This window comes from Orcinus orca, chromosome 1, assembly GCF_937001465.1.
Source record: "Orcinus orca chromosome 1, mOrcOrc1.1, whole genome shotgun sequence".
Lineage (NCBI taxonomy): Eukaryota > Metazoa > Chordata > Mammalia > Artiodactyla > Delphinidae > Orcinus > Orcinus orca.
This window is the reverse complement of record NC_064559.1, coordinates 5,127,302-5,141,394: the sequence shown is the minus strand read 5'-3', so window position 1 is coordinate 5,141,394 and position 14,093 is coordinate 5,127,302. Positions and strand designations below refer to the sequence as shown.

The 14,093-nt window shown below is 35.8% G+C and overlaps 1 protein-coding gene across 13 annotated transcripts in view; it reads right to left on the bottom strand.

Annotated features, from left to right (window-relative positions):
- The window catches only part of SDCCAG8 (SHH signaling and ciliogenesis regulator SDCCAG8), a 267,820-nt gene that overhangs the window by 164,552 nt on the left and 89,175 nt on the right, over positions 1 to 14,093 (bottom strand). For 12 of the 13 annotated variants that reach the window (XR_007478804.1, XR_004479471.2, XM_004284509.4 and 9 more), the window contains 2 exons: positions 8,638 to 8,772; positions 5,666 to 5,782 (listed from right to left, as the gene is read on the bottom strand). Coding sequence is in view for 11 of the 13 variants with exons in the window: in XM_004284509.4 (XP_004284557.2) it covers positions 5,666 to 5,782; positions 8,638 to 8,772 (252 nt within the window). In the remaining 2 variants the exon portion in view is untranslated. The remainder of the gene's footprint in view (positions 1 to 5,665; positions 5,783 to 8,637; positions 8,773 to 14,093) is intronic. The other variant, XM_033414402.2, reaches the window with a different exon arrangement.

The window sequence follows — 14,093 nt, the reverse complement described above, 5'->3', positions numbered from 1 at the left end:
TGTTGTAGCAATCTATTTCAATCTTCTTACTGTCAGAAAGTTATTTCAGGCTGCTGTGATTTCCAGTTGCTGTGATTAAATCTCTTTGTTCTTATTCTATCCATACTAAAGACTGAGAACAGGTGTTTAACTTTCTCCTTGAAATTATCTGTCAAGTCCTTAAAGACAGTGAAGCAATGCTTTAGTCTTCTCTAAGTAGAAAGGTACAATTCTTCAACTTTTCTTTATTACTTTTATTTCTCTGGCCTTACGTAGGACTTAACCTTTAGGACGTGTTGGGCTTCCTCTCATATTTACACAAAGCCATACAAAATAGCTGTACTACTCCCAACAATCTAATTCATTCAACTGAACTTAGGAAATAACTCCTGTGTTGATACAGTCCACATTTTTTGTCAGCATTAAAGTGTGGCGTCATACTGCTGTAGGTACGAGCAACACTCAAACCTTTTTTTGTGCTAATTTTCTAGCCAAAATTTTCTGATCTATTTCTTTTGTGTATGTGCTCTAGCCTTAACTATTTGCTTTGATTACCCCCTTCAGGTAATTTTGAACTTCAACGTTTCCTACTCAGTATTAGCCACAACTCCAAAGTTATAAATTACACAATACTGATAAGAAAGTCTTTTTATCTCTGAAAGAAATTGAACCAACCTAAAAATGTTGTAATATAAAACAATTTATTTATGTATATGTGTGTTCTCATCCAAGCCAGTTTTTAAGCCATGTGCCACTAATAATAAGATAATAAGACTATAACCAATCATATATTCACCTGCTGATGCCATTAGATGATTAAGAGACCAGGGATCAGGCACGTTTTCTGTATTTCAAAATACTCTAAAACCATTAAGTTATAATTTAAGATTGATAAGTCTTCAATCTCAGAACTCCACACTCTAGCAGGGCAGGGGAAACAAAGTTTTATCTTTATACTCAGGGCAGGGGTTGGCAAGCTTTTTCTCTAAAGGCTCAGATAGTATTTCAGTCATGGTGGGCTATGGGGTCTCTGCCACAACTTCTCAGCTCTGCTTTTGTAGCAGGAAAGCAGCCGTAGACAATACATCAGCAAATGAGTGTCGCTGTCCTCTTCTACAACTTTATTTGTAAAAACAAACTGCAGGTCAGATTTGGCCCATACTCTGTAGCTGGCCAGCCTTCTTTTACAGATACAGGACACCTGTGCATGTTAAACACACACTCATATCTGCATATGTAAGTAGGAGTATATATGTGTGCGTTAGCACACCAAATCTCTGTCTGCCTATCCCCATAGCCATGGTGGCTTCTTGGGCATGTGATCAGTGTGCTCATACAGGGCCCTGTGTTTAGAAGGGCCCTGAACTTGCAGTTTAATGCTCTGTGGTCAACGTCTTAAAATTCTTAATGATTTTATATTGGAATTTGTGTTTTATAGGTGAAGTCTGATGGTACAATGGAAGCCCCACTCACATCTGTGGTCTTGTCTCTCCACTGACTCATGGCAGCCCTGGGGCACTTCTTGGACACTTGTTCCCTTCCAGCTTCCTCTTCCTGGCCCCTGCCTTGGGACCTTGCTGCTCTCCATGTTGGGTGGGACCAGGTCATGGCAGTGTTAGGGGGAGGCATTCATTCTGCCGTTATCCTTTACCTCTGGCGGGAGCCTGGATGTGAGCCTGGGAAAGGTTGGGTTGAGTGTGTACACCCCTAATGCCTGAGGGTAGGACATGGAGTTGACTATCCCTCCTCCCGCCTGGAAGCACTACAGCACACTCAACGGACTCAGCATGGAGCCTCTGCCCACTCTGACCCCTGTACCAAGTGTCTCCCTGTGTGGAGGCTGCAGTCTCTAGGGGGCTGCCCAGCTGACCACCTTGGGATGGAGAAGACTGACTCTCTCCCCTCCCCACCAGGGCATGGTGTATGGGTTCTGTGGCTAGTGACATGGAGAACCTAGAAACCATGGATTCATCTGTACACTCAGTCATGGGGCACCTATGGGGGTCTGCGTTCCCCCCACCATGAATATCCCTGTGCTGGAGGGAGTCCAACATTAAATAGCAAATAAAAACACCACGACATTCAGAGGGAGGGAGGAAGAGGGAGAAGGGGAGAGAGAGAGAGAGAGAGTGAGAGAGAGAGAGGAAAGGCTGCCTGCAGGAGAAAGGAAAACGTTTTGTAATTCAGTACCTTTAACATCACTTTTTTCCTGCTTTTTGAACAAAGGGCCCTGTGTTTTCATTTGGTACTAGGCCCTGATCAAAGATTAGGGTCTGTAAAGAATCATCTTCTGAGACTCATCTACCAAAATGGAAGCTAATAAAGAAAATTCCACTTATGCATCACTCATTTCAGAGTCAGCTAACCTTCATACCGCCAGGGTAATAACAGGTTTCCTGCAGTCTTCCTAAATGTTGAATGTAAGGCTCTGAAATTAATTATGTATTTTGGATTTCAGACTAAGGGCCTCCTTTCAGAATATGATGATTGGGGTTGCTGCAAGGTAGCCATTTCCTTCAGACAGTTTGCTACAGGATTAACTCATTTCCTTAGAATGGTGATGAGGTACTTTATAAATGTAAAGCACAATCAAAACATTATGCATGAAATTTATTGATAACAACAAAGAAAGTTGAAACTTTTCTAAGATTTCCCTTTATTTCCTATTAAAGAAGGTAACACCATAACATTCTAACATACAAAAACGTAGGTTTCCCTGATTTGAATAAACTAACTGTAAAACAAACACTGTAGAGATGGTATTTGAATATGGGTTGGGCATTATAGGATATTAAAGAATTATTAATATTTTTAGGTATGATGATGACATAGTGATTGTGAAAAAAATCCTTCGTAGATGCACACTGAAGCATTTATGGGTAATAACACAATGTCTGAGATCTGCTTTACATACTTCAGCAAAAGCAGAAGAGAGGGAAGACAGAAGAGGAAGAGGAAGAGAAGATGGAGAAGAAAAGGATGACAAAGATGACAAAGAAGATGAAGATGACAATGAAGGTGAAGATGAAGGAGAGAAAAAAATGTGAGGTAGATGGAATAGGATTGGCAAAATGACGAGCCTAGGTGATGGAGATGTGGGAATTCATTATAATAGTCTCTTTATCTTCATATATGTCTTTAAATTCCCATAATGGAGTGTGTGTATATGTATAACTGTTGTCTACAAAAAATTTCTAATAAAAATCAGGGCACAGATTTTTCATTCTCCTTCATACCAAATGTCTTTTTTTTTTTTTTTTAGTGCGAGAAGCATCCTCTGAGGCTGACAGGAGCTCTCTAAACTGAAGAGATACAAAGGAGTTGATGGGAAGGATAATCTGCCCATCAGTTCCTAACACATTAAAAAAAAAAAAAGAAAAGGAGAAAATGGGAGGAAGAGATTGCCATTGTTACTCTCCTAACCTTTCCTTCTAATTATGCCAGAGTCAAGGCTTGGGTCACAAGGAAAATGATTTGGGTGGTCAACCATTTGCCCTATTTTGTATACATCAAAAAGCTCTTGTTCTCACCACATTCCAATCTGACAGGTTCCCATCTACTTTAAAAATGTAAGAAGCCAGATTAACAAAAATATAAATAAAATGACTATATTACAAGGAACCCCCCTTTTTTGTAAACATAGAGATAGCCTTCTTGTTATTCTGAATTGCATGATATGTAACACTTTAAAAGTAAAATACGCTTTATATTATTATAGGTACTTCAGATAAACATTCAACATGCCCAGCTTTTAAAAGTTAAATGTAAATTTCTCTCTTGAGTGCAGATGGTGGCCAAGCAAAGTAGCTCTTCAGTCATAAAGACAGAAGGTCAGGTCATGGCTGAAAGACCAAAGAACAATTGCTGCTTTGCTACTCCAGATCATCAATGGAATGAGACACCACTACTTTCTTTTTTTTTGAAACTGTCTATTCAATACAAAATAGTTACAAGGAGTACCTATAAGATTTCCTCAAATTATGTCCAAGAAAAAATACTAATAAGCACATCACATCTCTGACGTCCTAAAAAGGCACATCTCTATCTAAAAATAATACTAAAATCATTATAAAAACTGTCAGTGTTTCACTATTTAGCAGGAAATATTTACAAATGAAAACTGCTCCTTTTATAATCCTGCAACTTTAGCCTCCACCTCATTAGTGGTTAATTAAAATGAGATATAGCACTAAAAGACAAATATTACAAATACTTCTACACACGCTATTCATTTACAAGGGATATTATAATCTTATTATTCCTATAGTGTTCTTTCTCCTAGAATATTAAAATGTAATTTTTAAATAGCTCAGAGACACTTCCTTACTGTATTTTTCCAGTTAGTCCAAAATGTTATGCTGGCAGATGCTACAGAATAACAGAAAAGGTATATAATAATGCGTGAGCATGCCAATATGATACTTTTTTTAAAAAGTCGTATAATATATCAGAAAAGGAAAGTTCTGTGTCGGTTAGTAATCCTAGATCTTCAGTTCCTGATAGAAAGGATTTTTAATTCCACTATCAGGCACGCCCCCAACTGGATGGAATGAAATATCAACAGTTTCATTATTTGTACATGTTAACAAGGAAAATTCTTCTGAAAATTTAAAACTCTTTAGAACACTTTGAATATAGTGATACAAAAGCATAATTTGATTTTGGTTGTTTAGATTTTAATTTAATGCCAGGGATTTCAGCTACAACTTGAAAAACTTTTTGTACTAAATTTCATTATCACTTTCATTTTCAATACTTTTCCCAATTGTCTTTGCATCATTTGCATAGAAGAGTTGATCGGGTTGAAAGGGAGATATGTTGGAAAATACGGTAAAAAGTGTTGAACTAGAAATATATTTCAAAAAAATTTATTTAGGACTACTCACTTTTAAACCATAGTGATTTCTTTAAAATAATGACACTGAGAACTCAGCCTTATTTTAATTGAATAGATTTCTCAACCTGCTTTCACTGAATAAAAAGAATGAAAGCGTTCAATGTTTTGTACTATAACAAAATTAGAAAATCAAAAGTCAGCCTATTAGAACTGCCTCTCTAAAAACTTTATCCATGTTGTCAATTAAAATTGAAGTATCTACATGATCTCAACAAAGATATAATGTAAAACATCTGTTCAAACTGAAATTGAAGTAAGTAGCAGTTTTTTTCCTAACATTTCCAATTTTACTGTATTTAGGTTTCCTGAGCAAACGTATTCATGGTTATCTTAGTTAAAACTGGTTTCACTCTGCCAACGATCAATTTGATTGACATATTTACATATCAACTCATCTCATCTCACAAATTTTAAACTTTTTCACTTAAAATTGGATTCAAGTTGGCATCTTTAAAGAACTTTATGTACATATATTTTAGGTTCAAAATGAACATTAGAACATTTTCTTTTACTTTTGTAAGTAATAGATACACATATCCAAATGTATATTTATGACCTGTCAGATTGTAATTTCATATGCATGCAGTTGTATTCGCACAATTTCATGTGAAAGGTGATAATTTTAGGCAACTGTAGATGAAATTCTTTTAACAGTATAAATTGGATCATTCCATTAGTTAGAAACAATATAATAGAAATGAATGACTTAGGAATAAAACCATAACCATTTCAGAAAAAAACATTAGTTATGTCTTTAATTGCTGCAGTTACGCTTGTATCAAATCTTACCTGATCTTTAATTTCAAGATCCCTTTTAGTTTTTGTTCTGTACTCTCTGTGCTCCTTTTCTGCCTCATCCTTCTCCATTTTGGTTTTATTCAATTGATAGCGCATTTCTCCACACACCTGTTAGATTATAAAAACTAGATCAATAGCTGCTGGAATCTACCAGGCAAGGCCTGCAATTAGATCTTTTGGTGCCCCCTAGAGGTCATATAAATAAAACACAATAGAACTTTTCTAAGAATGGCATTTTCTATTAGCATATTCAATATATTCTGTTAAGATGTGGAGGCAGTATCAGATGTTATTGAGTCTTACAATTTCAAATGACAGATAAAGAAATGCATAACCAGGGAATTTAAATGATATATACAAGATTTTTCATGTAAAATAATAGTTTCAATTGCATATTATCTAAAAGGCACTATCATCTTGCTTTTAACTAGGTAAAATTAGTAATTAAAATATTAAGCTATGTCATTATTCATTCAAATTGTCATGGTTATACAGATACTCTATATTAAAAACTTTCCTTTAAACTCTTTATCAGTTAGGCTTTTATTTAAGGAAATTTATAAAGGTATTTTTCTCTCTGCTAATAGACTATATTATCAATATTTATGAGTAGAGTATTACCCAGCTGGTATTTACCGTAGGCTTTGCAGATTATGTCAATCTTACCATGCACAATACTATGTATTTAAATTAAGAAAGTTAAAAGTCATAGACTGCAACTAAGCCCACTCTGCTTTTAAAATAGCTATGGCATTCAACATAAAATGAAAATACACATGTAAGTGAAATGACTTTAACATATTGTTAAATAATAAACACACTCAGTATCTTACAATTGTGTATCATTCTTTATGTAATCTTTTTTTTCAATCCAGGGCATCTACAGACAGATAAATACATTTGGAAAATACAACTAGCAGATAAATCTAAATAAAGAAGTTATTAACTTTTGAGATAACTGAGAACTTGTAGAGAGATCAAGTAATACAAACATCTGCTAAGTCAGCTTCTAAGTTACAAATACAAGTTTTTAAAAATCATGTATCATCTAATGGCTATACCTGTTTGAGACTTCGCAATTTTGGTAGTTCTCCAAAAATGATCATTAGAATTTTAGAAATTAGTTTCATCATTATTGAAGTATTAGAATCTTATTAAACCTATATGCATTTCCTATGTTCAAATAAAAAATACGTTAAAAATAAACTAATCTGTGTTCAAAAATTATAGTGACAAGACAGAAGAAAAAGTCAGTAAGCTTCTCCCCAGTGACCCTCAGAAAGCTAAAAAAAGAAGAAAATTACTACAAATTGTATCTGAAATTCAAATACCTTCAATGTGCAAGAGTTGCTCCTTCCCCTTTCAAAAATATTACTAATTCACAAAAAGTTACTAAAGCTAAATAAAATTTAAAAATTAAGAATTACAGAAAAAAATTAGAGGAGGCCTAATTGACTTTCTTCACTATTCCAATCTATTTGATTTACATATAGGAATAAAATTTAAAGACCCCAATTATAATACCAGAACATAACAGTTATACAACCACGGTGTTTAAAACCCAACACCAGTACAAAATTATTATACATAATAAATATCTAAGCATTAGGTCCTGTTTAAAATGATTGTACCCCTTAATTTTATTTTTAAAGTTTCCTTGCCTCACTAATTTCAGTTTAAAATGCATTTGCTAAGTTTATCTGTAACACTTAAATTTCATCTAAAATAAATGAACAAATTAAATTTAACTAGAATTATATTATCCCAGGGTTGGAAGCAGGCTTAAGGCACTCCTCTGATGCTTGAGTCCTTTTGGACAGTTCTAAAGACAAGTAATCATTCTTTACTGTACCATATTTCAACAGAAAGTTCTCTCCTTATAATGAACTGAAAATCCTCATCATACCTTTCACCTATCAATCCAGGTTAACCATTTCCATCTCTCTGCAGCAGTTCCCTTACTTCTACCCCTACCTCCACACAAACATCAATTATATTGGCAAATATGGTATTTTAAGCTTCTACATTAGCTAGCTTGAATTTTAGAAAGCAAATGAAGAACTACATAAATTCAAGAAAAAAAAGAAAAAATAGGCTTCCTTTCCTAATGTATATTAAAGTTAATTTAAATTACTGAGTTATAAAACAATAATGGCATTAAAAATGTGTCCAAATTTAGGAAAATATGTTGAGAAGTAAAATGCAGTATGAAATGGGTATGCATTTTAATAAAATCATCTGTGTATGTACTGATGAAAAATAAATTGATTTAATTTATTACATCATGCATGTCCATACTTAGTGACTTAGTTTTAAAGCAATGATTACTGAAATCTACACAGACTTCCAGTGTTTCTTAAACATGTACCTTAGCCAGTTAAGATCATTAAGCATTTTAGCTCTTGGTTCACAAGTTTGTGATGCCCATAGTGCAGACACAGTGATACCACAGTGTTAAGTATAAATTTAAGGACCAACAGAATAAGAAGTTGTAGTATTAGAATCTTGATTTTAGAGAACAGGTCTGAAAGAATGAGAGATGGAGAATTATGTTAAGCACACTTTTCATGTTATAAATAAATACATGTCTTTTAGTATTATTGTGAAGACCAAACTTATGCAAAAAATTACTCCTAGTTGACTAATTCAGATGTACAAGTTTTATCAGGTATTCAATAATTAAAGTAATAAAACTTGTTAATTTACAGTTTTGTCTCAGCAACTTAATCCTTAAGCTCTTTGAGGACATTATTTGTGTTTAATTCATCTTTGTATTTGCAGCACCCAGAAAAGGGCCTGCTGATAATAAGTAAATGTTTGCTGAATGACCATTATGTGGACCTTTATTATCTTGAAATAACAAAATTTTTATACCCCAGACTTCTTTTTGAGCTTTTAACACTAGGAAAAAATTTTCAACTAAAATATTTAAGTAATTAGTAAACTAAACTCTCTCTTTGTACCTTTGTGACATCCATTTCCCGGGAAGCAAGCTGGTTTTGAATTTCCTCTAGTTGATTAACAGCTGAAATTTTCTCTCTTGTAATCTTTTCCACCTGAGCCTCCAGTTGGGCAATACTCTGAGATAGGGTCAACGTCTGTACGAGGAAAAAAAGTCCTAAGTGATAATGTCATTTGACAAAAATATTTTAAATATCTTGAATTAATAGAGTCTCAGCATGGACACTGGGCTCTCTCTGTAAGTCATTTCTCTGTGGATTGGGTATCTCCATTGCTCTGCATTCTCAATTCATCTCCCTTGACTATCACCTCACGTAATTTTCTTTTTTTTCTGGTGGTGAGAACTTTTAAGATTTGCTCTCTTAGCAACTTTCAAATACACAGTACAGTACTGTTAACTATAGTCACCATGCTTTTTAAATATTAAAAATAGAATCAATCAGCAGATATTAAGAAACTTCCATATGCTATACCAACCCTGTAAGAATACCAAAGTTTTATGTCCTTTAAGAATTTCTAACCACCTTATAAAGATATGCCTAATATCTGAAAAATTCAATAAGACTATAAAATAGTATTTTTAAAAAATACGAAGTATTTTAGAAATTTTGTACTATGGTAGACACAAGAATAAAGGTGCTGAATTTATCCTCCATGCTAAAATATATTTCAAATTTTCTTGATATATTATTTCTCAACTAAAATTATTTACATGCACAGTACTTAACACATCACACTGTTTTTTGTTGTCTGTTTCCTCATTAGACTAGAAGTTCCTCAAGAGCATGTTCCTCAACAGGTATATGTTTAACGTTTGATGAATGAATGAATCAGTAGAATAAACGGCTTTTCTGAGGGACTATATGGATATCACGTTCTTAGTTTTTCTTCCCAGGGTCAGAAATGTTTTCTAGACCTTAGATTTAACCTTTATAGCTTTTGGTTTGCAATTAGATTTTACTCTGCTCCAGTAGGTCAAACTTTTCTAGGCTATTAATTTCTCATTTGTATTAGCAGTTTTAAAGTGATGAAGAAATGCTACCTTGCCCCAGATCAAAACATATGGGATAGCTATCGGTTTTTAATCAGCTAAAATAAAAACTGATAACAAGTTTGAAATAATATTTGAAATCTGTCATTGTACACTAACATGGGTGTGAATTCAGTTTTACAACTGAAATCAATAACTAAAATTTTGTAATAAAAATCAAGATTACCTTTGTCAACTAATTAAAATTGACAACATGAAAATAATGAGCCCCAGTAGCTACTTTCTAATTTAGACGGTAGATGTATTAATTAACATTCCTGGGGATTGTGGAGAATTGTACATTTAACTTATGGCTGTTTACATGTCCTTCTTTCATCAAGAGATTGGCTACAAATCTAATTTGCACATAAAATTACTTTTACTAATACCAAGCTACAAACTATCCTTATGCAGATTACAATCTGAAACAAAAATTAAAGGTCAAAAGAAGTTAAATGTAACAAATCAAAAATATTAATTGAATTTTCTTAATTTAAAACTTCAAGTTCATGAGTAAGCATATTATGAATATGTAATTATGGCTTTTCTGGAACCATACAACAATAACAAACTTTAATTACCAGCTACTAAAAACCATATATTACTTATTTATGTGGATCTATAGTAAACATATTAATATTGTGTGGTTTTTTTGAAGTGAATGGGCAGACATTTATTTTGCTAATGGTAAATTCTGAGTCAGTTTCTATAGCATGTAACAAATCATACACCTTCCATATGATTCCTTCCCTCTGCCACCCATCACTTCATTCCTCTGCCCACTACCTGTCTGCTCCCTTCTGTCACCCACTTCTCAAGGCCTCCCCTCCTGTTGTCACACCTTCTTTTTCTCCATGCCCACCATCTGGAAGTCAACATTACACTGCAGGAGCTTCTCCATCCACATCTGTTGCAGGGGCAGAAGTAACACAGACAGCTGCAACACTGCTGGATGTCCAGGGTGTTGACATCAGATAAGTCCTTTAAACTTTGACAGGGGCAAGCAAGAGACAAGGACACCCAGGATGGGAGAGCTTGATAGAAATCTCTACACTAAAGCAGTCCCTAGTGTACTGAACGTGGTATAAAGTGGCATTCCTCATAAAAAAAGGTACAAGAATTAAGGATTCTAGCAATGGGCTATTATCAAGGGAACCAACTGAGAAAATACACAAACCACAGGGGGCATTCAATAAATAGATGATTGAAGGACTGATTGAACGAACAAACTTAGCGGTTTAGTGCAACCAAAGACCATTACTGATGCCAACAGGCAAACTCACAGCAAGAACTGTTCATGGGGGAATGATTCAAAATCTGTCTAGGTAGAAGGCATCTGCTCTCCTAGAGCTTCCCAAACAAATGAAATTTTTAAGTAGTAAGAAGAAAGGAAAGAAGAAAAATAATAAAAAGAAGGAAAGAAAATCTACAAGTCTCATGAGCATTCCTACCACTAGGAAAGCAGGGACACCTGCTCCAGCACTAACCATGAGAAGTTACAACGTTATGATTAATTGTTCAAACACCCTATTAAATTAACTTCCTGTGCTAAGCAGTGTGATAATTTTATCTTTTAATTCCCTTTGGAAAGGAATGTATTGGATTAACTTTCAGTTGAAAAAATGAAAACTTAAGTAATGTTCCCAAGCTCATTTCAAGCTAATAAATAAAAAGTAAAGCTGGACTTTATATTAAAATTTGTCTGCTTTTACTAACACAAAGGTCCAAGAAATCTACCCAATAGAGCTAATTCTCTCTTTCACTAGAGTAAGAATAATAGCCACAAGCTAAAATTTGTTAAATGGTCTAACCTAAGCCAGGTATTATATTAGGTACTTTCAAAACATTATCTCATTTAATCCTATCAATTCCTTGAGTAGATCAACCAAGGATCTACTACTCTGAAATTTGGAGAGGTTAAATGAATTGTTCAAGGTCACATAAAAGTCAATTTGGATTCAACACTAAATCCTTTTACTTCAGAGCTTCTTTCTGCCATTTTCTGTGAGAGTACTTGCTTCAGTGCTAGGATCACTTTCAGCTCTTTATTCATACATCTTTATTTAGGGCAGGATCTTCAGATTAAATGTCAAATAAGGCTTAATAGAGGCAAAAAGAAAAAAAGGACTCAGACTCAGAAATGCATTGTAGGACTTCCCTGGTGGCACAGTGGTTAAGAATCTGCCTGCCAGTGCAAGGGACATGGGTTCGATCCCTGGTGGGGTAATATCCCACATGCCGCGGAGCAACTAAGCCCATGAGCCATAACTACTGAGCCGGCACTCTAGAGCCCGCGAGTCACAACTACTGCGCCCGCGTGCCACAACTACTGAAGCCCACGTGCCTATAGCCTGTGCTCCGCAACAAGAGAAGGCACTTGAGAAGTGCCAATGAGAAGCCCACGCACCGCAACAAAGAGTAGCCCCCGCTCGTCACAACTAGAGAAAGCCCGCGTGCAGCAATGAAGACCCAATGCAGTCAAAAATAAATAAATGAATAAATAAATTTTAAAAAAAAGAAATGCATTGTATTTCTGTTAACACTTTCATTCATGAAATAATTATCAGTTTAAGAAAGTTATACATAAAAGCACCTGGAATATTCCCTGGCACAGTTCAGACTTCCTTTATTTCTTCTTATCAGGAATTCTCATCAACATATTTTTACATAGTAGAACTACTCAGCAAGGCAAAAGTTTCCACTAAACAACCCAGAAAAAAAGTCTCCTAGGCATGAACAGTAGCTGATCTTTGCTCTTGATGCCATTCATTCTCTCTCTAAAAGCTCAGCTTGCAACTTTACCTCCCTCCATACCTTACTCATGTTGGTACATCTCCCCCACACTCTGCATTTCTAAATCCTGCCTGTTTTCTTGAAGCTCAGTTAAAATGCCACCTTCTCCACCAAGTGTTCCATGATCTCTTGCAGACAGAAATGTGTTCGGATCCTCTGAACTCTCAGTATTTTAGTCATGCCTTTCCAATGGCATGGAGCTTTCTTCCTTCCATTTGTATTCCCCTTGTATTCATTCAATAAATATATACTGAATACATTTTATGTGGGAGGAATGTGGCCATAAGGCAATAAGGATGTTAACAAACCATATATGCAAGGGATAGTAAATTAGGGGAGATAATTCAATAAGACTTTGCAATACATTGAGTTATTGAAGCCCATAGGAGGGGCTCCCAAAAATTTATCATTGGGAGACTGTGAGAAGAGGTGGTATCGAGAACTCTGAAGGATCAGTCAGAGAGGCCAGAGGAAGATTCCTCTAGGCAATGGGGGTGAGGTGGGGGGGGTGGGGATGGGAGGGGAGGGGCAAAGCCCTGAAAAATCCTGAAATGAAAAAACAGTATGGCAGACTGGCATGTTTGCACATTTGAGGAAGTGCAAGTAGATCAGTATGGTGGTAATACAAGGAAGAAAAGAGAAGGGAGATGAGACTGGAGAACCAAAGAGAGGGAAAAAATGTACAATCTTTATGCTATAGTAAAAGATCGGGTTATAGAGAGACAAGAAAGGATTTTAAAACAAGAGACTGACATACTGACGTGTTCATTTTAGGAGGATTATCCTTGGATCTTTGGGTAAGAGAAGAGATAAGGAGGTGAGACTAGAAGCAAGGGGCTTCTACCACTTGGGGCTGTAGGAATCACCCAAGGGTGAGACATGGAGAGCAGTGGGATGGAGAGACAGGGCAATGTAAAATCGGCAAGGGCCTGAAACTCTAGAACTTGGTGACTTGATGTACAGGGTGAGGGAGAAGGAGGCAATCAAGGATGACAGCAAGATTTCTGAGTTGGGCAAATGGATGAATGAATAGTAGTTCTACTATGAGAAGGAGGATGGGAAGTGCAGCTGGTTTGGGGGCTCACTAGAGAGCTAAAGATTTAGGAATCAATACCATACATATGAAATTAAAGCCACAGTACTGCTAAAGACATCTAAATCTAAAGCTCTCTGCTAAACTCTAGAACCTCCTATCAAGGTGCTTTCTGGATGTGTCTCCTTCATTATCTCAAAGGCAGCTTAAACTCAGAGTAACCTAAAAGGCACACATCATCATTCTCCCAAAACAAGAATATGATTCAGGGCTTCCCTGGTGGCGCAGTGGTTGAGAGTCCGCCTGACGATGCATGGGACGCGAGTTCATGCCCCGGCCTGGGAGGATCCCACGTGCCGCGGAGCGGCTGGGCCCGTGAGCCATGGCCGCTGAGCCTGCGCGTCCGGAGCCTGTGCTCCGCAACGGAAGAGGCCACAACGGTGAGAGGCCCGCGTAGCGCAAAAAAAAAAAAAAAAAAAAAAAAAGAATATGATTCAGAGAAATCAAAGAAACAGAACCTTTTAAGGAGAATAAGAACGAAAAAATATTCACTAAAAATAGCACAAGGAGGTCTCCAGTGAACACAGCAATAGTAATTTCAT